A 22,473-nucleotide genomic window follows, 5' to 3' on the forward strand; every position below is an offset into this window, starting at 1 on the left:
ATGTAAAGTGAGACTGGACGGTGGTCATCCAGAGCTAGGCTAGAAGTTGCATGAAGTAGCAGTACCCAGGCCCCTCCTCCCTTTGGTTTACTCCGGCAGTTTCTAACCTCATGACTGCCTCATGGAACAAAATGAGAGGTGGAGGTGTGGTCATCACATTGACATCTCAGGCTGGCAGACCGCTGGAAGGGGCTGATATCCCTCCTGGCTAAGGCAACTTCCTTTAAAGCACCCTCTACCCCACCACTCTTAAACACCCACCCCAAGTCACTCCCAGACCCTGAATTTACATTTCATTGACCAGAGCTTAATTAGAAGGCCACACAGGGAGGCTGGGAAGTGCTATTTGGGCTGGGTGCTCTGTGCCTGGAATAAAGGCAGGGTCCTGTGACTCTGGGAAGATGTGGGGTGTGGACGCTGCTTAGATCCAGCTTTCACTACCACCCTGGGTTCTCCAAGAGTGTGTGACCACAGATGCCTTGTTTTCAGAGCACAGTGCATAAAGTGCATTTTCCTTTAACCTGCAGAAAAATGTGTTATGTCTAGTTGCCCAATACATTTATGTTGCATTCTCCTAATTCCTGAGTAGTGAAAGTATTTTAAGGCCAAACGAGGCAGCACTGAAGAAAATATGGGCTTCCCAAGTGGCTCGAATGATAAAGAATCTGCCTGCCAATGCAGGAGACACAGGAGATGTGGGTTTGATCCCTGGGTTGTGAAGATCCCCTGGAAGAAGAAATGGCAACTCACTCCAGCATGCTTGCCTGAAAAATCCCATGGACAGAGGAGCCTGGTGGGCTTCAGTCCCTAAGGTCGCAAAGACCTGGACACGACTGAGTGACTGAGTGACTGAGTAGCATGCACAAAGAAAACACACAGTCATCCCTGCTGCTGCTGCCAAGTCGCTTCAGTCGTGTCCGACTCTGTGCAACCCCATAGCCGGCAGCCCACCAGGCTCCTCCGTCCCTGGGATTCTCCAGGCAAGAACACTAGAGTGGGTCGCCATTTCCTTCTCCAATGCATGAAAGTGAAAAGTGAAAGTGAAGTCGCTCAGTCATGTCCGACTCTCAGCGACCGTATGGACTGCAGCCCACCAGGCTCCTCCGTCCATGGGATTTTCCAGGCAAGAGTACTGGAGTGGGGAAACAATCATCCCTAAATTGTATCAAAAAGAACCCTGTGTTCGTCAAGCTCAAGCCATGTCATTCATGTCTCCCTTTTCCCCTTTCACTCATGTTTGATGTTCTTAGTCACTTGTTGTGTCTGACTCTTTGCGACACTTTGGACTGTAGCCACCAGGCTCCTCTGTCCATATGTGACTGTGCTGGTATTCAGATGTGGTACAGCATGTGTGGCCAGTACAACAGCTCCAGGCAAAACATTCAAGGCACAGGGGAGTTGCAGGGCCTGCCTTGGGGCCCATCTTGCCAGCTGCACCCCCAGGCCTGGACCTCTGAGAAGGAGGGTCCCCAACTCCTCCTCTCCACTTGTGTCCAACTCAGATAGCTCAATGCCCACCCCGCACCACCCACCTCCACTTCCTCTCAAGGTCACTTCTGCGGTGGAGGTCTTGGAGCAAAGGAAGCCTATCTCGGGTTCCCTGTTCACCTTGCAGCTGGCCACCACCTGGCATCTGGGATGTGGGTCCTTTTTCTTCATTCCTGACTCACCACTTAAACAATTATGTAAGGATCTCTGACAAATAGCTAGGGGGTAAAGGAAGGTGACTGCAGCAGAGGAAGGGAAAAAAACCAGACTTCAAATTGAAATGTCCGTCATTATATTCCCAGCAGCCAGCTCGGCTCTCTCCAGGGGATCTGTCCCGGGCTCTCTGCCCTCAGGACCCTCCCCCTCTGTGTCCCCTTATGTCTTCCTCCTGCCTCAGACCCTGGTATTGAAAACCCCCGCTTGTAACCTGAGGGTACTAACGTCAAGGTTTCGTTTGGGCTGGAATTCCAGCTCCCTCTGTGTGCACAGCAGGTGACACTTGATGGACACTTCACATCAGAGAGGCTGACTCTGGTCCTGGCCTCCCACTTCAGCCTCGTTAACCTAAGGATCTCAAATGCAGAAGGGAGGTTTGGTCTTGCTTGATTGCTGAGGTTGGCCCTTCAGCCTTACAAAGTGACTGACGGCTGATGTCTGCTGATGGCCCGGAGGGTGAGTCGTGGCCCAGACAGCATCATTCCCAAAGAGGAGGCAGGCCTGGGACAAGAGGCAAGGACACTCATTTTCAGGGCTGAAGGGGACAGAGCCTGGGTCTTCCTAGGCCAGAGGGAGGAGGGGTGAAAGCCCAAGAGACAGAGGACATCAGGGCATCGAAAGAGGGGCAGCTGGCTGAATGCGGAAGCCCCGTGACCCGTGGGATAAGTGACTGCACCCTGGGACTGCTGCAGGGGCACCAGGTCAGGAGCGCACCTCGGTGATGGGGATGCTGTGCCCTAGAGCAGACTGGCCCTTCAAAGGAGGTGGGAGAAAGTGGGGGTGTGGGTGCAACGAGAGGAAGAGCTAAGGGAATGCTCTGGAACCAAGGATCTAGGCTAAACTGGGAGCCAGGCAGACGTATGGAGTCAGAGTCAGTGAGACAATGCGGTGGTCAACCAGCGAAGGGCAGAAGTTCGGCATCAAGAGATGGCGGTACGGAATGCTCGGGCGGCCCTGTGGCTGGGACTCTGTACTTTCATTGCCGAGGCCACAGGTTCAGTCCCTGGTCAGGGAACTAAGATCCCCTGCAGGCAGCAGGGTGCAGTCAAAAAAACAACAAAAAAACAAAAACAGAAGAAACACAGCAGCATCAGGCTAAGCACAACAAGAGTTAGATACACAGGGGCACCCAGGTGAGCGTAGGCATCAAGGCTCTGGCCGCTGAACGCAAGTCTCAGCAGGCAGGTAGCAGGCATCCAGGGCAGGAAAGCTGACCCAGGGCAGCAGGGAGAAGGAGGCCCTGACTGTGGAGCCTGTGGAGAGCCCTCCAGGGTCAGCTCAAGAACCCAGGTTCCACCACACCCAAGTCCTCATGAGAAGCCTCGGGCCCAATGGGGCTCCTCTTGGGTAGATGTCGGGCAACCAGAAGCACCTGGACAGTTTCAGGGAGCCACGGCCTTTGATTCAGGTCAGAGAGGGGCTTCCCTGGTGGTGCAATTGGTAAAGAATCTGCCTGCCAATGCAGGAGATGCAAGACCTTGGGCTTGATCCCTGGGTTGGGAAGATCCCCTAGAGTAGGAAATGGCTACCCATTCCGGTATTCTTGCCTGGAGAATCACGTGGACAGAAGAGCCTGGTGGGCGACAGTCCATGCGCATCAGCATGATTGCCCAGAGAAGGGGGAACAGCGGGAATCCCTCTCCTGCTTCTCTGGCCAGTGAACATCCTTGTGATTCAGTAGCACCTGCATGCCCTCTGCTCATCCCAGGGCCGAAGGCGGAGGAGGACCACCCAGACCCTGGCCGGGCCCAGCGGGGACCCCGTCTGGTCACAGCACTTCCCTCCTTGTGAAACTTCAGGGCTGCTCACGCCCCTAATAACATTCTGTCCCCAGCGCTGGTCAGATGCTGCGGCAAAGACAACTTCTGTGTTCACCAGCCCCATTCAGCCTCCTCTCCCAGAGGCCTCTGGGAAGACTGCATTTCCCAGCCTCCCCTGTAGCTGGGCTGAGGCCGTGTGATTGGTGGGCCATGGTGGACGGGCTGTGAGCAGAAGCAGAGGGAGTCACTTCCTGGCCACAGCACAGGAGGGCTGGTCCCAAGACTCTCTCGCTGGGTGGGGCCCCGCGGCCACATGCTGTTGAGAAGGAGGTGTGACACGCAGGTGGCCCCTCCATCAGTTTGGATACCACAGCTGACAAACACAACACCCCCCGACTCCTGCCCCAGATCACATACCCCCAACCTCAGCCACCAGCCTGAAAAACGCATCCTTGTCGGATTAAGCACTGAGATCTGGAGTTAATCTGTTACTGAAGCATAACCTAGAGGCTCCTTACTGAATACAGCCCCCAGTGGACCAAGCAGTCTCCCCCCTCTTCCTAGGCTGGTCAGACCTCTCCCAGGGGACTACTATCTCCAGTGACATCTGCTGTGCTCTTGCATCCCCAGACGGCCTCACTGAAGTTGCCCTGCCCCCAACCTGCCAGGGCTTCGTGCCTCTGTTTCTCTGCTGATGAACAGACTGTGTCCCAGAACTAGTGCCCTCCTGAAGTTCTCTGTAGCTAAGCCTCAGACTCGGGCTTCCCTGGTGGCTCAGTACTAAAGTATCCACCTGCCAAGGAAGGAGATACGGGTTCAATCCCTGGGTCAGGAAGATCCCCTGGAGAAGGAAATGGTGACCCACTCCAGTACTCTTGCCTGGAGAATCCCATGGACAGAGGAGACTAGAGGGCTACCGTCCATGGGGTCACAGAATCGGACACGACCGAGTGACTAAAAACAACCACCAAGCGTTAGATCGCATCGCCCAGTGAGGCCAGGGCCCGAGTGTCCATGGCCAGACCTCTCCTCTGAGAGCGGTTGTTTCTGCTCCTCCCTCCACTTGACTCATGTTCCTGAGACATGAGTCTACACCACCGGGAGGACTCAGGGCAGGCTCATGGGGATGCTGGGCTGGGTTTCCATGGGAAGGCTTTGCTGGGGGCAGAACCACGCAGGGGCCCGTTTCCAGGCAAGGGATCTTGGGCCTCCCTTCTATGCACAGTCAGAAGGAGCCTCAGCTCAAGGCACGGGGGCCTCATTCTTCCCCACTGAAGCGCCGGGGTCAGAGCCATCTCCCCACTGCAGGTTGTGTTCTGTCCCCTCTTCCGGGGCCTATGGTCAATTTCTATGGCAACAGCTTTACAGACCTGACTCCGTGGGAGCCTGGGTGATGAGTCATGAGCCACTGTTGGCCTGGAGGCCACAGGAGCAGAAAGCTGCAGCCCGCCCCGGCTGAACAAATGTGTGTACTGAACGGGAAAAGGACCATTTACAACCTCTGGGGTGTGTGTGTGTGTGTGTGTGTGTGTAAAAAGCTGAAACAAAGAGCTAGAATTTAGAGTCCTTAACAGAAACCCTGGACAAAGCTGTGCTTCTAAAATCTAAAACCGTAAGTTCCGAATGTGACTTGAAGTCGTCCCAGGAGAAAAGTGCATCTTTCAAACCCAATTAGTCCAACAGAGAACAGGACATCCCACATAATGAGGCAAGCTAGAATTAGAGAGCTAAAAATAATTTCAGGTGTGTTTTGCCAAGAATTCAAAAGCCCTTTCAGTCCACCAACCTTCGCTGAGTGCCCGTGGTGTACCTGCCACTGTGCTGAGAGCCGGAAGCTCAGGTATGTGGAGGAGTATTTCTGCAACTCTGTTCCCTGACTATACAGGGCGTGGAAGGAAGGGAGCAGGGTAGAGGTGTGCTCTGTGATCACAAGAGAGAATCAATTTTCTCGCTGCTGTTTCTCCATAGACAAGGCTTCTAAAGAGACACACCACTTTATTCCTCTTTGAAGCAGACAGACTGAAAATCCTGTTGGCAAGCCCACAGGAAGCACAAACCTTGATAAGCATTGAAGTGGGGAGGCCACCCCAGCGTTTAGAAGGGATGAAAAGGCAAGTCCCGTCATAGGAACGCCAACTAAAACCTTTCTCTTGTTGCTTTGGAGAGGCCCAGGACTTGACCAAGTGCTTGGAGCCCAACTGCTGGGGCCACGCCCAGCTCCCCTCTTCCCAACATTGGGACATCACAAGGACTCCTTTTCATCTGTTTTGTAACCTGAAAGTTTGGTCTATGAATAGTCCCTCCCTCTGAAAGCAGAAATGACTTCATGTATATTCAGCACTTCCACAGTCCCTGTTGCGTGGCAAGCACTCAACAAAGGTTGGTAATTACCAGTATAATGAGTCTGGGGCTCATTAATAAATTGAAAATCTCGGGGGCATGGCTCTGTGAAGGTAAATCATTTTCCAGACTCCTCCGCAGGCTGGAAAAAGATGAAAGGCATTTTCCGCTGAGGCTGGTAAGTTAAATAGGGATGAGTAATATCATCTGCCCCAAAGTGGACGATGATGATAACAAAACCTGTTCTTAGGGGCTCCGGAGACTACAGGTGTCTCCAGTGAGCTGACCTGTCCCAGCTCCAGACTGGTTGGTACAACACTGCCACCTGGTGAAGACAAAGGGAACTACAGGGAAGTTCTTTAAAGGACAGTGGTTTTCGTTTAGTAGCTGAGTGCTGACTGACTGGTTTGCGACCCCATGGACTGCAGCCCACCAGGTTCCTCTGTCTATGGGATTTTCCAGGCAAGAATACTGGAGTGAGTTTCCACTTCCTCCTCTGGGGGATCTTCTTGACCCAGGGACTGAACCAGGTCTCTTCATTGCAGTTGATCTCCTGAATTACAGGTGGATTCTTTACCACTGAGCCACCTAGGAAGCCCGCACACATCTGTAGCTCATTCTTTGTATTGTTGAACAGTAGTCCATTGTGTGAATAAGCCTTAATTTAGTTTTCTATTGTACTGATAGTGACATTTGGGCTGTTTCCAGTTTTGAGTGCTAAAAATAGCACTACTAGGAACAATCTTGTGTCAGTGTTTTTGTGAACAAGTGTTTTCATTTCTCTTGGGTAAATATTCAGGAGTCAGATTTCCCAGTCAATGGGTAGGTACATGTTTAACTTTCTAAGAATCTGCTAAGCCATTTTTCCAAAGTGGTGGCAGCATTTTCACCTTCCCATCAATAGTATATGAGTTTCATTTCTAGTTTGGAGAAGTCCAGTTCTACTTGAGCAGCAAAATAAGGAGAATGAGTGTTCATGCAAACTATTACATAAGGTTTGATAAGGCAGCTGTTCTTTCTAAAACTCCCTGCACAGAGACTTTCCCGGTGGTCCAGTGGTTAAGGATCTGCCTTCCAAAACAGGGAACATGGGTTTGATCCCTGGCCAGGAAACTAAGATCCCACATGCCATGGGGCAAATAAGCCTGCATGTGGGAACTACAGAGCCCACAGGCCACAACTGGAGAGAAGCCTTCACTTCACAAGAAAGATCCCTTGTGCTGCAACCAAGACCCAACACAGCCAAAAATAGATAAGTAAACATTTTAGAAATAAAATCCCTACACAAATGGAAATGCTGGATTAAAACATCATAGGTCTGCTTATAAAAATATAAGAGCTACCTTCAGACATCAAAACCAAAAGAAGAAGGACGTCTTACTAAAAGAAACCAAGGATCTTTGGAGAAAGGCTGGTTTCTGATTTGGTACAAGGCAAGAAAAAAAGTAAGCCTGGAACCCCTTCCATGTCAGACTAAGGACGGAGCAGCCAGCAAGAAGGATTCTCACTTTCCACATTTTACTATAACAAAATGATGGGAGATAATATTCCTAATACAGATAACTAACAAAGAACTTATATCAAGAATACATATAAAGAACTTCCACAAATGAATCAGAATTTTTAAATGACTTATATAGTTATAATAGGGAGGAAACTTTGTGTTCTATTATTAAATCAGTCACTAAAGGGATACTGCCTATAAATTAAATTATATATACTGGTCCATCTCTGAGAGGGGCTTCCCAGGTGGCTCAGTGGTAAAGAATCCACATGCCAATGCAGGAGATGCAGGTTCGATCCCTGTGTTGGGGAGACACCTTGGAGAACAATATGGCAACCTACTCCAGTATTCTTGCCTGGGGAATCCATGGACAGAGGAACCTGGCAGGGCTACAGTCCGTGGGGTCAAAAAGGAGTTGGACTCGACTGAGTGACTAAACAACAATCTCTGAGAACCCTGCCTCCCGGGTAATGAGTTTTCAGTGAAAATACCTTTGTTTAGCTCACAGTAAACATCCTGACCATACCCACCTGTGAATGGCTGCAGGCAGGAAGAAATTAATAATCTGTGCTGGAGTCTGGCCAGAATCAGGACTTTACATACTCACCTATTAGTATAAAAGAAGCCTGAATTCTAACTCAGGGAAGATGGTTCTTTGGGATATTAGTCTACCATCTTCTTGGTCTGCTGGCTTTCTGAACAAGTCATTACTCCTTGCCCCAACAACTCGTCTCTCGATTTATCTGCCTGTCATTTTGGCAAGCCACAGTAGCTTGGACTTGGTAAGATAGTCACTTAAAAAAAAGATATCCAAATATTCAATTAGCATTTGAAAAAGTGATCAGTATCATTAGTTATCAGAAAAATGAAAATTAAAACCACCATGAGAGACCACTGCACATGAACCAGATTGTTAAAAAATTTAAAGACTAAAATTACAGTGTAGACAAACTGGAACGCCCATGCTTTAATGACAGAGGTGTTTTAAATTGGTAAAAGTTGTCTGGAAACCATTTGACATTATCTTCTAAAGCTAAATATATGTCTGCTCCGTGACTCAGGAATTTTCCTCCTAGGTATATGCTCAACAGAAAAGCACAGGCCTAACAGGAATGTTCATAGCAGTTATGTTTATAATAACCCCAAACTAGAAACAACTTGACTATGTGTCAACAGTAGAACGGACTGTCGTATATTCATACAACGGAACACCATACCGTCAGTGGAAAAGAACAAATTACTGATGCATACAAGATAGTTGGGCTTCCCAGGGGGCACCAGTGGTAAAGAACCCGCCTGCCAGTGCAGAAGACGTAAGAGACGCAGGTTCAATCCCTGGGTTGGCAAGATCCCCTAGAAGAGGGCACGGCAACCCACTCGAGTATTCTTGCCTGGAGAATCCCATGGACAGAGGAGCCTGGCAGGCTACAGTCCATGGGGTCACTAAGAGTCCGACATGACTGAAGGGACTTAGCACTAATGCACAATGTAATAACTGATTCGGGCAAGCGTCTTCAATGGAGTCCAAAAACATGAGGGGAACTTTTGTTGGGAAGTAATACATTCAGATGACTTATTAAGTTGAAAAGGAGAGATGATTAATTATAATGAGAGAATTTGGACAAACATGTGAACAAAGTAATCAAACTTAGCATTAGGAACAGCAGGACAAACTGGCATTTTGAGTTTCTTGATATGATTTGAGGATTACACAACAGGTAGCTTTCTTGCTAAAAATGCTTCATCTGGTTCTAATCATGAGAAAATAATCAGAAAATACAGATTGTGGGACATTCCACAAAATGACTGGCTTTGACTCCTCAAAATGTTAATGTCATGAAAGACAAAAAGAAGTTGAAAGATCATTCTGGACTGAAGCAATCTACAGAGGTAGGGCAAAGAAAATGCAATGTGTTATCACTGATTGAAAACGGATGGTGGAGCTGTAAATGACATTTTGGGATAACTGTGGATGAAATAAAACTGACTATATATTAGATAGGGCTTCCCAGGTGGCTGGTGGTAAAGAATCTGCCTCCCAATGCAGGAGATGCAGGCTTGATCCCTGGGTTGCGAAGATTCCCTGGAGAAGGAAATAGCAACCCACTCCAGTCTTCTTGCCTGGGAAATCCCACGGGCAGAGGAGCCTGGCGGGCTACAGTCCATGGGGTTGCAAAGAGTTAGACACGACTTAGCAACTGAGCACACACTTAATTCTTGTATTTAAGATCAAGGACAACATCTCTTCCACCACCACTCTCAACTCTGGACAGACAATGCAAATTGCCAACCTCTGATTTCTACCCCTTCAATTTGCCTAAAGGGACCATTTATCCCTTTAAAATATCATCCCCTTAGCATTATGAGACCATCTAGCCCAGTCAAGATGTCCTCTTTCCATCATGGCACACGCTGTTTCTTGTGCAAGGATTTGGTAGCTTACATACACATCAGGGTGTTGGAAACAATTTTCCTCTCTCCCTAGGGAAATTCACAGTGTCCTCTGACAGGATATTTAAAAAAAATGCAAAACCCTTTTCTCACATTCTGAGTAAGCTATGTCCCATATCACCAATGACTTCTCAAATAAATCTCTTTTGTAACATATTCTTAATTCCTTTGTAGCCCTCACAGCATTATAGTAATTGTTCAGTAAAGATGTTCTGAATGTATTGCATTTACATTGCTTTTATCCTGTATCAATTCTCTTTTGCTGGTTGAAGGCTGAATGCTCACTAAAGGCTTTTCCATATTCCCTGATTTTCCCTCCAGAATGAGTTTTCTGATGTTGAGAAAGGGATGAACTCTGGCTGAAAGCCTTTCCACATTCCTTACACTTATAGGGTTTTTCTCCAGTGTGAGTTTTCTGATGCTTTGTAAGAGATGAGCTCTGGCTGAAGGCTTTTCCACAGTCCTTACACTTGTAAGGTTTCTCTCCAGTGTGTGTTCTCTGATGACGGATAAGGGCTGAACGGTCACTGAAGGCTTTGGCACAATCGTTGCACTTGTAGGGTTTCTCCCCAGTGTGAGTTCTCTGGTGTTGAGTCAGGGCTGAGCAGTAGCCAAAGGCCTTCCCACATTCATTACACTCATAAGGCCTCTCCCCGGTATGAGTTCTCTGGTGCTGAATGAGGCCTGAGCGATCACTGAAAGCTTTTCCACACTCATTACACTTATAAGGTTTCTCTCCAGTGTGGATGACCTGATGCTGAGTAAGGAACGTGCTTTGGCTGAAGGCCTTCCCACATTCATTACACTCGTAAGGTTTCTCTCCAGTATGAATTCGTTGATGTTGAGTGAGGTATGAACTCTGATTGAAGGCCTTCCCGCATTCATTGCATTCATAAGGTTTCTCTCCAGTATGAATTATATGATGCCTAATAAGGGCTGAGCGGTGACTGAAGGCTTTCCCACATTCGTGACATCTGTAAGGTTTCTCTCCTGTGTGAATCCTCTGGTGCAGAGTCAGGTGTATGCTCTGACTGAAGGCTTTACCGCATTCATTACATTCATAGGGTTTTTCTCCTGTGTGAATTCGCTGATGCAAGACAAAAGCTGAGTAATAACTAAAGGCCTTCTCACACTCGTTACACTTCCAAGGTTTCTTTCCTGCACAGATTTTCTCATGTTTCATTAGATCTGAATTTTGCTTCAAGTTCTTTTTAAATGAATCACGACTATGTCGTCTCTCTCCTTGCTGTTGGACAAGTAATGACCTCCGACTAAAATTTCTTCCAAATTCATCACACTGGTAGCTTCTCTCCCCAGAAGGTTTCGTCTGAGGGCCAACCTCTTGTATTAAATGCTTCTCATGGTTTTCCTGCTGATTCTTTAAAGAATCTTCACATTCACTGGAACTTTCCTTTGGAAATCTCTCTACTAACACCCCAGGGGTTGATTCTTCTTCAGGAATGTCCTGCTCTGGGGTTACCTCCTTGCTCTGTGGTCCTGTACCCCAGTCTGAAATAAACAAAACTACAATGTTATCATTTCTTACACTGGGAGAAAAATAATTGCTGTGAAAGGAAAATAATGAAACAAACAAAAAATGCTTATGGGGAACAGAGGAGCTTGGAAGTCCTCACAAATAGCCTTGCAACCTTGAGAGAGTATGAGAAAAGAAAGATGACTGGGCAAAGGGGTGCAGAGGCATAACGGGAGACACTACTGTGTCTAGCAGGGGAGGAAATGAGAAAGAGTAATAGAACAGGACGAAACAGAGGTGAGGGGGAAAACAGCAGATAACAAACATGGTCTGGTGGAGACTGGGCTGGGATCAGAGAGGGATGGTCTGCCAGGGACTGCCCACTGTCACAGCCTTATCAGAGCATCATGTTCTGAGAAAGTCCATTGTCAGCTGACCTCACCACCAATCTTTTCTTGTTCTAGTATGTCCCAATCACTGCTAGCAGACTGAACTTCTAAAACCATACCACTTAACACAAAACTCTTTGTTGGTTCCACTGTCTCAGAGTGTGACACAAAATCCTAGAAGCTAGCATTCAAGGTAGTCCAGATCTACAAATTAAATTAGTAATTGAAAGGCAACTTAGCAGCTCTGATCATTCCACACTGAAAACACTGGAAAGAGTAAGCCAGAACCAAGTTTTTTCAAAAAATGAGCAGTGTGTGGGGAGTAGAAGTTCAAACCCCTCACAGACTCAGATTAGTCCAGACTGGGCCTCAAATTCTAGACTTCTTAGTAAGAGTTTGGGGGAGGGGATGGGGAAAGCTGCACCGCTAGCAATGTTTAAATATTCCAGGCTTAAATGGTCATCAGTATCCATTCCAACCAAGACTTTACATGACATAAATCAATACAATACAATGTTCTCAATGACATATAATCAGGGAAGTGCTGGGATTTTTAAGGACAAGTAGGTAGAAACAGGTTAAAGGCAAATGGACTTTCGGCTAAGGGGAGTGGAAGAACCGAAGCTCCAAACATTCACAGAGAACACATGGTTAGTGCAGGGTAGTCAGAGACTTGCCTGTCTGGTGTTAAGGGTTCAAGCTGAAGAGAGAAGGTACAATGACTAGGCAGGTAGATTAGCAAAGGTCTTGAGGGCAGGAAGAGGAATACGGAACTGGAAGAGTTAAGTAGCTCACAGTGGGGAATCTGGCAGTAATATGCTGCCTAAGTAGACAAGGATAAGAAAATATAATTAAAAATTAAAGAAAGTATAATTAGCTGGTGGTCTATTACAGCATCCAGTTTGACAGAAGTGACAGGCTCAAATCTTTCAAAGAGTTAGCAGGACTTAATCCTTAGTTATCATTTGCTTAGCATATAGCCAGGTACTGTTCTAAGCATTTCTCTTAGACTATTTCATTTGATCCTCATAACTACCCTATGAGTTAAGAGCTATTGTTATCTGCATTACATATTCCCCATTTTACTGTTGGGAAATTTGAGTCACAGAATGGATAATTCCAAGATGGCTCAGATGGCAAAGAATCTACCTGCCAATGCAGGAGACATGGGTTCAGCCCCTGGGTTGAAAGATCCCCTGGAGAAGGAAATGGCAACCCACTCCAGTATTCTTGTCCAGAAATCCCCCATGGACAGAGAAGCCTGGTAGGCTATAGTCCATGGGTGGCAAAAGAGCTCGATACAACCTACTGACTAAACAAACAAATGGATAATTCACCTGTTAGCGGTTAGAGCTGATGAGTAGTTCAAATTGGCTTTGAACCCAGGAAAAGTGGTTCCAAAGTCTGCACTCTTAACCACTAAGCTATGCTGCCCCCGTTTAGATAGACAGTAAGGCAAGGGCACACTCAGAGACCAATTTATGGTCACTGGTCTGAGACAAAAAGTCAACTTATCCTGAAGAGATATTAATAAAATAGCATACATTAAAAAGCCTGGTTTAGAGCCTTGAACCCAAATTACTAATAAATATTTAAGAGCTGATTTCACTTCACCTTATTTGGAGAAGAGAACTAATTTCAAAGGATGGAAAGTATTTGTTCACCAAAAAATAAACCTATGACTTTACAACAGATCATCATCCACAGAGATACAATGAGGCCCAGGAGAACGGCACTTTAACCTTTCCTTGGGTCTAGCAAAGTCAAGCATTTCTAAGATGCTGTTCCCATCTGGGTTTCCTGTTCATGGTTTCTGACAGTCACTCACCTGGATTAGCTGCTTTTGAGACTTTTCTTTCCAGCACCTCCCCACTCTCCAACTGAGAGATTACATCAGGCTTGGAAATTGGAAGCCCTGTTTACAGGAAAGAAAAAGGAGTCTCACTGTATATGTTCAGTGTTAGCGAGTTGCTTGTCAGAGAGAACAGGATAAGACAGGATTTCTCTGAAGAAGTTAGGAAGATTGATATGGGGTCTACTTGAGTTCAGAACCTCTCCCTATTAAAAGAATAAGCACCCATTTCCTTTTTTTTCCTCCCTTTAGCCACAGATTTATTATTTGAATATTTGCAACTATTATTCTATACACATTTCTTATAAAACTTTACATTCCATATTGCTAGGTCACTTCACTCTCCATTTTATGTACCATTTTCATGAAGACATACTTCCCAAATCACAATCTGCTTGATAGTGTTTGCTGTTGTTTAGTTGCCAAGTGTCCAACTCTTTGCAACCCCATAGACTGTAGCCCACTAGGCTCCTATGTCAATGGGATTTCCCAGGCAAGAATACTGGAGTGGGTTCCCATTCCTTCTCCACACCCATTTCTTAAGAGGTGTTTCTCCTAGAGCTTTGTCTCAGCATCCTCAGTCAGGAAATAGGGAAGAAGGATGGCTATTGCCTTGGCAAATACAATTTTTAAAAGGTGTTCATTTCTGATTCTAGAAGTGTTAAGCCTGTGTTTAGAAACAAAGAGTAGAAGGTACCTGCCTTACACCAGGATTAGGAATCATTTCATCTAAGAACCTCAGAGCTCCTAGGAACTGAGGAAGCCAAGGTACCACACTGGGTAATTTCACAGGGTGGGGGTGGGGTGGGAGTGCTGCTTACCGAGCAAGACCAGATTCCTAGGCTTCTTAGGCTCACCTCCCTGCGGAGGGTTCAGCTGTTCCCACTGGGTGACAGCCTCGGCCATGTCCCTCATCATCGATCCCTGAAAACCAACCACATCAGTGCTCACCAAGGGACCTCCTACCAGAAGCCTCTGGGCAGGACTCAAGAAGATGGCATAGGAGAAGGAAGACAGGGAGAATAGGAAGGTTAGGCAAAATGACCTCTACCATTCCAACACTAATGTATTTACAACCACAGACTCGCTCCTGACCTCCATGCACCAGAATTGAATAAACCTGCAGCTGGGAAGGAACATCTTCAGGGTAAAATCAGAGGATACCAACTTCCCAAGTTTACATATCGACAAGTTAAATGATAGAACTATAGAAATCCTTACTATTTAGACATGGGAGAGTAGAGGAAATGTAATTATAAATTAAGCACTTTCTTTATGGTAGGGTTTAAAAATACAAGAAATTCAATAAATAGGAATTACTTTTCCCTCTAGTTTTCCTTTGACAATATAATCAGTCCAATATATTTTTTTAAAAAATTAGGATGCTTGCTACACATATCACAGTATATAGATTTATTTATATAACAGCATTTTAAGCCCCAATTATTATGAGTTCCTAAAGTGTTTTCGCCATTTTTCCCCAATCAGTCTGACTACTCTGCCACCCACCCCCACCATCTACTCTCTATCCCATCTCACTCCATTGCTCCTGTATTCTCTGTGCTCCAGCTGGTGGCTGCCTGAAATGTGGACAACAACTACTTCTGCCCCTTTATACACATTGCTTCCTGTTCCTGAAAGTTCCCCCTTTGCCCCATCCTTTCAGGTGTTTTTTTAAAAAAAGTGTATTTATTAAAAAATTTTTTTGGCTATGCCATGTGGCATGGGGGATCTTAGTTTCCATACCAGGGATCGAACCTGTACCCCTTGCATTGGAAGCAGGGAGTCTTAACCACTGGATCACCAGGGAAGTCCCCCTTTCAGCTATTTTGATCCTACTCACACTTTGGCTCTCAGCTCAGGGAAGCCTTCCCTGACTCTCTAGGTTGTAGCACCATGGGTTTTCCCTTTTCCTGGGTTAGGCACATGGTGAGAGGACTCTGTGATGAACGTCTGTCTGTCCCATTAGACGCTAATCTCCACAGGAGCAGAGACCAGGTTTAATTTGGCTCAATGAAGCAGCCCTAGTCTCTGGCACAGAGCAGGAACACTGTAAATATATGTCAACGAGTTGAAAGGAGGAACGTTCGAACAAGAATGAATAGAAACAAGTTTAAACGGGGTATTCTATGAAAGTGTGCATGGGGACAGAGGGGAACGGAAGTTTACCAAATGCTGAAACCACTGCAGAAGTGTTTACTTTACCTTCCCTTGACCTAGACGACAGGCAAAAGGTTTAGACTGTTCACTCAAATGTAGGGAGAGTGAGCAGGGTGGGTAATGTTCCTTTGAATCTATAGCTGAATCTGTTCATGAATGATAAATGTCTCATAATTTTTTCAATTCTATTAAAACTTTTTTCTATACAACTTCAAGTTAAAGGAGACATATTGAAACAGATCAGTCCTTGGGATGGTAGCAAATGGACCAGTTATGGCTTTCTTTGAAACACCACTTTTGCCACAGCCCCTTGAATATAAATGCATTGGACTGGCTAAAAAGTTTGTTCAGTGTGTATATATTAAAAAAAATTAAGATGTTTGCTACACATATAGATTTATTTATAAAACAGCATTTTAAGCCCCAATTATGACTACACATACACACATATGTATTTATATCCTCCAAAAACAATCGGTAAAGTAATTCACATAATGAAATAAAGTTAAAAGAACTACCTACTTGAATATTCTCTGCTCAAAATAAGTTAACTATTTTTCTATACCTGAACTATGAAATCACTTCCCATTTTAAGTTAGGGTCCCTTAAGGTTATATGCCTCAGGAGTGTTCAGCACAGGCGATATAATTTGTACACTGTCTTTTCTTTACAAGCAAGGTAGCAGGAACAGACTATCTAGCACTTCCTTTCAGGCTTTAGTTCTGAGAAAACCTCAGCAATCAAACTCATTCATGGAGGGAACTGCTGCTCAGTGTGCCTGTGTGGGGCCTGGAGGGTGAGTAAACCAATCACACACTGCCCAGTAGACAGTAGATTTCCCCTCTTTCCTCTGAAAGCTGTTGTTGTTCAGTTTCTCAATTGTGTCCGACTTTTTGCAATCCCATGGGCTGCAGCACACCAGGCTTCCCTGTGCTTCACAGTCTCCTGGAGTTTGCTCAAACTCATGCCCATTGAGTTGGTGATGCCACCCAACCATCTCATCCTCTGTCACCTACTTCTCCTCCTCTGAAAGACATCTAGCCATTCAGGTCAGAATCAGTACTGGTGTTTCCTCCCAGAGGTTTGCATAAATTGTCAGCATCTGGATGCTGTGAGGCGGGTATGAGGACGATGGGCTGTTCTACCAGGGTCCTGGACCAGATCCTACAGGGCACCTTGACTCAGCTTCTCTCTTTAATCAGTCATGGCATGTTTTGTCCTGTTGGGACTCTAAAAACTTTCATGGGGCCTTATCTATCTTTGGAATAAGATCCTGTGTGGGACTTCCCTGGTGGTTAGGAAGAGTGGTTAACCCTTCCCAGTGGTTAAGAATCTGCCTGCCGATGCAGGGGACACGGATTCGATACCTGATTCAGGAAAAGTCCACACACCAAGGAGCAACTAAGCCCGTGGACCACCACTACCGAGCCCCTCTGCCATAACTACTGAAGCCCACACACCTAGAGCCCGTGCTCTGCAACAAGGGCAGCCGCCACAGTGAGAAGCCCGTGCACCACAACAAACAGTAGCCCCCTCTGTGGCAACCAGAGAAGGCCTGAGCGCAGCAAAAAGACCCAGCACAGCTAAGCATAAATTTCAAAAAATAAATAAAAAGTTAAAAAAAGATCCTGTGTAGACTTTCCTGTGGTCTGGCTACAACAGGCATATGCTTCTCTCAACACACTCCATCCAGCTCACTCCACAGTGACACACCTTCTGAAAATCTCTGACTCTCTCATCATCACTTGGAGACTTTTATCCAAAGCTGTTCTCTCTCTTGGAATATTCCTATATCCTATTTTCCAACTATGTACTTGCTCTTGTCTTTCAAAATGCAGCTTTTATGCCAGCACTTCCCCCCCTAAATACTCTAGAGGATGGAAAACCTCTTCAAGGCCTATGATGACTTGTCTGTACTAGTAATTTCTTTCTATTCTTTTTTTGATTTTGAAAAGTTTCTTTATTTAAAAATCTTACTATCTTACAGTCAAGAATTAAACCCTTATACACAAATAATGAAAGGAAATGATGTTCATTTGGTGGCCACCACTCTTACAAGGCAACTGTATAGTCTGTGGTCAGAAGTGAAATTTTTTGTAATTGATTAAATTTTTTTTTTAACTGGAGCATAATGCTTTGTTGTGGAGTTCCCTGGTGGCTCAGATGGTAAAGCGTCTGTCTACAATGCGGGAGACCTGGGTTCAATCCCTGGGTTGGGAAGATTCCCTGGAGAAGGAAATGGCAACCCACTCCAGTACTCTTGCCTAGAAAATCCCATGGACGGAGGAGCCTGGTGCAGGCTACTGTCCATGGGTTCGCAAAGAGTTGGACACGACTGAGTGACTTCACTTACTTACTTACTTAATGCTTCATTGTACTAGTAATTTCCGTATTTAAAAATTTTCTGCATTTAGAAAAATATATATTTCTTCTTGCTGTTTAATTATTTTTAAAAAAATATTTATTTGTTTTTTTGGTTGTGCTAGGTTTTCGTTGCTGCATGCAGGCTTTCTCTAATCGTGTTAAGCAAGGGGTACTCTCTAGCTGCAGTGCGAGGGCTTCTCATTGCGGTCATTTCTCTTGCTGCAGAGCACAGGCTCCAGGGTGTGCAGGCTTCGGTAGTTGTGGCACATGGGCTCATCAGTTGCCGTGCAAGGGCTTAGTTGCCTCAAGGCACGTGGGATCTTCCCTGACCACAGATTCAACTAGTGTCCCTTGTATCGCAAGGTGGATTCTTAACCATTGGGCCACCAGGGAAGCCCCTGTTTAACTATCTTCCTTATCTAAACCTTGTTTCCTCAGTAAATTTCAGGAGGCAGAGGCAACTGGCTTTTATTCCTTTGCATCTCACTAGCAGGCCAATTACAGACAGAAGAGCTTGTGCACATCTAGCACTAAGCAGACAGAGAAGCTGTGCCAGGAGGGAAAGTTCTGCATAAGACAGGAGTAATTACTATCAGGTTCATCACTCATCAGTTTAACACGATGAAGCCAGTGGGCTAGGAATCAGGGCTGAGCAAATCCATAACAATGCAGGAAATCATATTCATGTCCCGAGAACAGAAAAAAATAAGAAATTTAAACCCACCTGGGATGCACAGGTCAGCAGCACAGTGGTCAGGCCATTTTCTTTTGGGTTTCCAGCCTGAGGAAGGTCTGAATTCTCAGAAAGTGACCCTATAAATAGAAACAGGAACCAGGGTGACTACTCTTGTTTGCAGTAAACTCCCAGAAACTGCCAGATACAACTACTTGTTACCTAGGAAGAATCAACACAGGGAACCAACGGACAATTCCACAATATCTCTGAAGCAAGACAGCCATGACCATGGCTGCCTCAGGAATCTCCTACCGATACCCTGCCTTTAAATTCCAACAGAACACTGCTGTAAGATCCTGGACACTTAAAGACATATTCATTTATATCTCTTATCTGCTGAGTGACAGTCAAAAGAAACGCGAAGTCCCGCTTATGTCAATCCCTGCCTCACTTAATGAGTCATTCCTGTGCTATTCCAGGTTCACAGGATGAAAGAATTTAACTAGATGAAAGAATTTAAATTCTTTTTGAATACTGGCTTTCTCAGAAAAGCAATGGGCCATGTGGGAAAAAAATCCAGGGCACTAAACAAATCCTGTGACTTCTCAAATCCTCACTTTCCCCATCTGCCAAATGGGTCCATTTGGATATTCTCTTTCCTCTACAACAGCCTTACAGGGCTCCTGTGAGAACAAATGTCATTATCAAAAAGCCAAATGTTCAGATCTGTCGATTTCGTGGGCAAAGAAGGCATACATCAACTTAGAGATGGCAGGGCACCCGAAAGACCAGCAGGGCAATGCAGGTCGGGGGCTCCCCTTAAACCCCAAAGTGAGATCAACTAGTAGGAGAATTGTGTGTTCTTCCTGAGCCTGCCCCAGCCAGAGGGCAGCCTTTCTCCTTTTTTCTCTCCAGCAGGCGGCATCCCTCTGAAATCCTCACCTCTGCCCTTCGGCTCCATGGTGACTCTCTCCACGCTAGCGCTGGTGACGACTGCAGGAAAAGGGAGCGGCGAACCCGCGAGGGGCCTGGGGTCCACCGCGCCAGTCCACCTAGAGGCCCGGGAACGCTCGCGCGACCCTCGCTGGGCAGCTCGGCGCCCTCCACCCGGGGGCCCTCCCCGGCCCTCCTTCCGGGCACTCAGACTCAAGAGAACACGCACTCAGCCCTCCTGGACCCCAGGCTCGACCTCATGAACAACACTGAGTAGGCTCGGCGGGCGACAAAGGCATCTAGGAGCCTGCGGGGCTGAGTCGCGCCGGCCCGAACTCGTTGCTGAACTACAATTCCCAGAATCCTCCGCAAGGCGCGACGGGCATCACCGGATGCTGCTTTCCTGAGGACCCCGCGGGCGGCTGGCCAGGCTACATTCTGCGCTGGGGGCTGTGCATCCGTGGAGCCTCGCGGCTGTGCTGGGTCTCTAGAGGTGCTCAGTCCCTCGGAGAGCTCCTTCCCGGACGCCACAGGGGCCGCCGCTTCCTCAGTGTCTACTCTGGGCTCTGACCCCAGAGGACGTGTTCTGCCGAACCAAAAGCCGCCTCGAGAGGGACATTCACTCTCCGCAACTGTAACTGGCAGAGGGCGCCACCCACCCACCAGGATTTCTCTCTGGCCACTGTGCTCCCTCGGAGGGTAGGCGCCCGCGTCCCAACGGCTGTTCACTCCGTCGCTTCCCCTCTACAGCGCCTCCACACCATTGCGGCTCGGGGTGGGGGTGGGGTGGAGACAGAGATTACCTCAAGTAACCAGGCAGCACCTTGGTATAAGGAAAAGTAGAATCTCAAAAATTAGATCTTGGTCTCACAAAACAGCAGAGTGGAGTTGGAATCCCTTGGTATAAAAACCCATTGGTCCCCAGTGAGTCCCCATTGTCTTAAGGGTGGATTGACCTTGAGTTCTCCTAAATTTATTAGATTTCCTAAATTTAAATTTGAGGGTCACTGTTGCCTTCTAGTCTGTCGTTGTGTTTAGCACATCCTTCCAGTAAAGCATTCCTGTCTTCGTTAAGAAGCTCCAGTGCCATCAAAGGCCAGTAACTTTGACGTGAAAGTTGATATTAAGAGAGGTAAACAGGGAACCAGTGAATCACCATGGAAGAGGGAAAAACTGAAAAGGATCACCTCAGCTCAACATGGGCCACTTCAACTACTTTCTGCTTTTTTACCATAGAAGTCCCGTCTCAGTAGCAGAGACCACTTAGGAATTTAACATCCACAGCCGTTTTTCTCTTCGACTTCTTGAGGAATCAGAATTCTGGCTTTATCACCATGTTACCTAGTGACTGACACGCGGTAACCTTGCTCCCCAACTCCTCCTCACCTCTGGTTATTGTGGGGGTTAATGTATTCTTAGTAGCACAGGCCTGGGGATGAGTGAGGGAGTGAGTGCTGCAGAGCTCCGAAGCTGGCCAACCTGGCATCCCAGATAAATTTCTGGGATTAGTAGTCCCACTAGTTATCTGCCCCAGGCTTTGCTGCACAGGTTTGCTGTACCATACTCACTTCATCTCAGAGTTCATCCTTTTCTTTGACGAGTTGATTCCTGGAGTGCTTCTGGTAATCTGCATGGTAAGTTTTCAGTTCTCTCTTAAAAGTTAGGGTTTATTTAAGCACCAGATAAATTATTTCATTTCTTCAAAACCACTTTTAAAATCTTAGGCTAAAACCCTACAAACGCTACCAAGTCTTTTGCCTTATTATATGCTAAGAATGCCAATTTCTGATTCCAACATTTGATCTTATTAGTGGCCATCCAGTGAAGCTAAAACCTCAAAATGGGAAGCCTCCACTACTCCATGTCCTACTGGGAGGTATCAGTTAAGAGTTAAATGGCCCTTTCCTCAGAATTGTTGGCAGGAGATGGAAAGGTACTTCACCTTTTAAAAATGCTCTGCACATCTCTAAGTTTTAAAAGGTAACAAAAGGAGAACTGCTGAATTTATGTTCCCACTCTGTTTCAATTATCACTTTACCCAAATGTCGATTAGAATTCTGAATTCATTCTTGTCTAATCTTGCTGACAATGGCAGAGCATCTTAGGGAAATACTGGACCTTCAGCTTACTTTTAACAAGCCAATAAAGATTCAGAACTCTCAGAGACAGTCATCAGCCAAAAGTTTGGCAGTAGTTCCTTTTATTTTCTACTTGACATTATTAAATAATAGCACATATTATCCACTCCAACAGATTCTGCACTCTGGTTTTAACTCAAATTGCTTTGAAAGTCCGCATGTGAAAAGTCTTCCCTGCTGCTCAACTGCTTTAAGACAGGTAGACCAGTAGGGTTGAGTAGATTAGGAAAGGGTCTGTTTGGCAATCCAGTTTCTTGAACTAGATTTCAACTCCCAGGGAGAAATGGATCTTGGTCCATTAGGGTTCATGCAGGGTAGCTACATTCCAGACAGTCTTTCAGAATCAGGTCTTCTGGGCTTCATCTTAAGTAAACAGAAAGGGAATTCAGATGCCTGGAGTCAAAGTTGCCTGGTGCCTCACCTTCAAGAAAATAAAAATATAGGGCAGGGCCCAGGAAATAGAGCTTACCTGGTGGCTCAGTGGTAAAGACTCCCCCTGCAGTGTGAGAGACATGGGTTCTATATCTGGGTTGGGAAGATCCCCTGGAGAAGGAAATGGAAACCCAGTGCAGTATTCTTGCCTAGGAAATCCCATGGATAGAGAAGCCTGGTGGGCTACAGTACATGGGGTCAAAAAAGTCAGACATGACTTAGTGACTAAACAACAGGGAACAGAAGGATCTGGGGAGTCAGGGCTTCAAGTTGAGTAATGCAGGGTCATGTCAGGG

The 22,473-nt window shown here is 46.4% G+C and overlaps 1 protein-coding gene across 1 annotated transcript in view; it reads right to left on the minus strand.

The window, feature by feature from the left end:
- Window positions 1-5,068: 5,068 nt before the first annotated feature.
- The window catches only part of LOC102280757 (zinc finger protein 420), a 28,201-nt gene continuing 10,796 nt past the window's right edge, over window positions 5,069-22,473 (minus strand). Inside the window, exons 6-11 of the mRNA XM_070380210.1 lie at window positions 19,899-20,193; window positions 19,617-19,836; window positions 18,723-18,811; window positions 14,296-14,398; window positions 13,451-13,537; window positions 5,069-11,268 (exon numbers count right to left, since the gene is read on the minus strand). Coding sequence (XP_070236311.1) covers window positions 9,998-11,268; window positions 13,451-13,537; window positions 14,296-14,398; window positions 18,723-18,811; window positions 19,617-19,836; window positions 19,899-20,193 — 2,065 coding nt within the window. The 3' untranslated portion in view covers window positions 5,069-9,997. The remainder of the gene's footprint in view (window positions 11,269-13,450; window positions 13,538-14,295; window positions 14,399-18,722; window positions 18,812-19,616; window positions 19,837-19,898; window positions 20,194-22,473) is intronic.

Source organism: Bos mutus, chromosome 11 (genome assembly GCF_027580195.1).
Source record: "Bos mutus isolate GX-2022 chromosome 11, NWIPB_WYAK_1.1, whole genome shotgun sequence".
NCBI classification, from domain to species: domain Eukaryota; kingdom Metazoa; phylum Chordata; class Mammalia; order Artiodactyla; family Bovidae; genus Bos; species Bos mutus.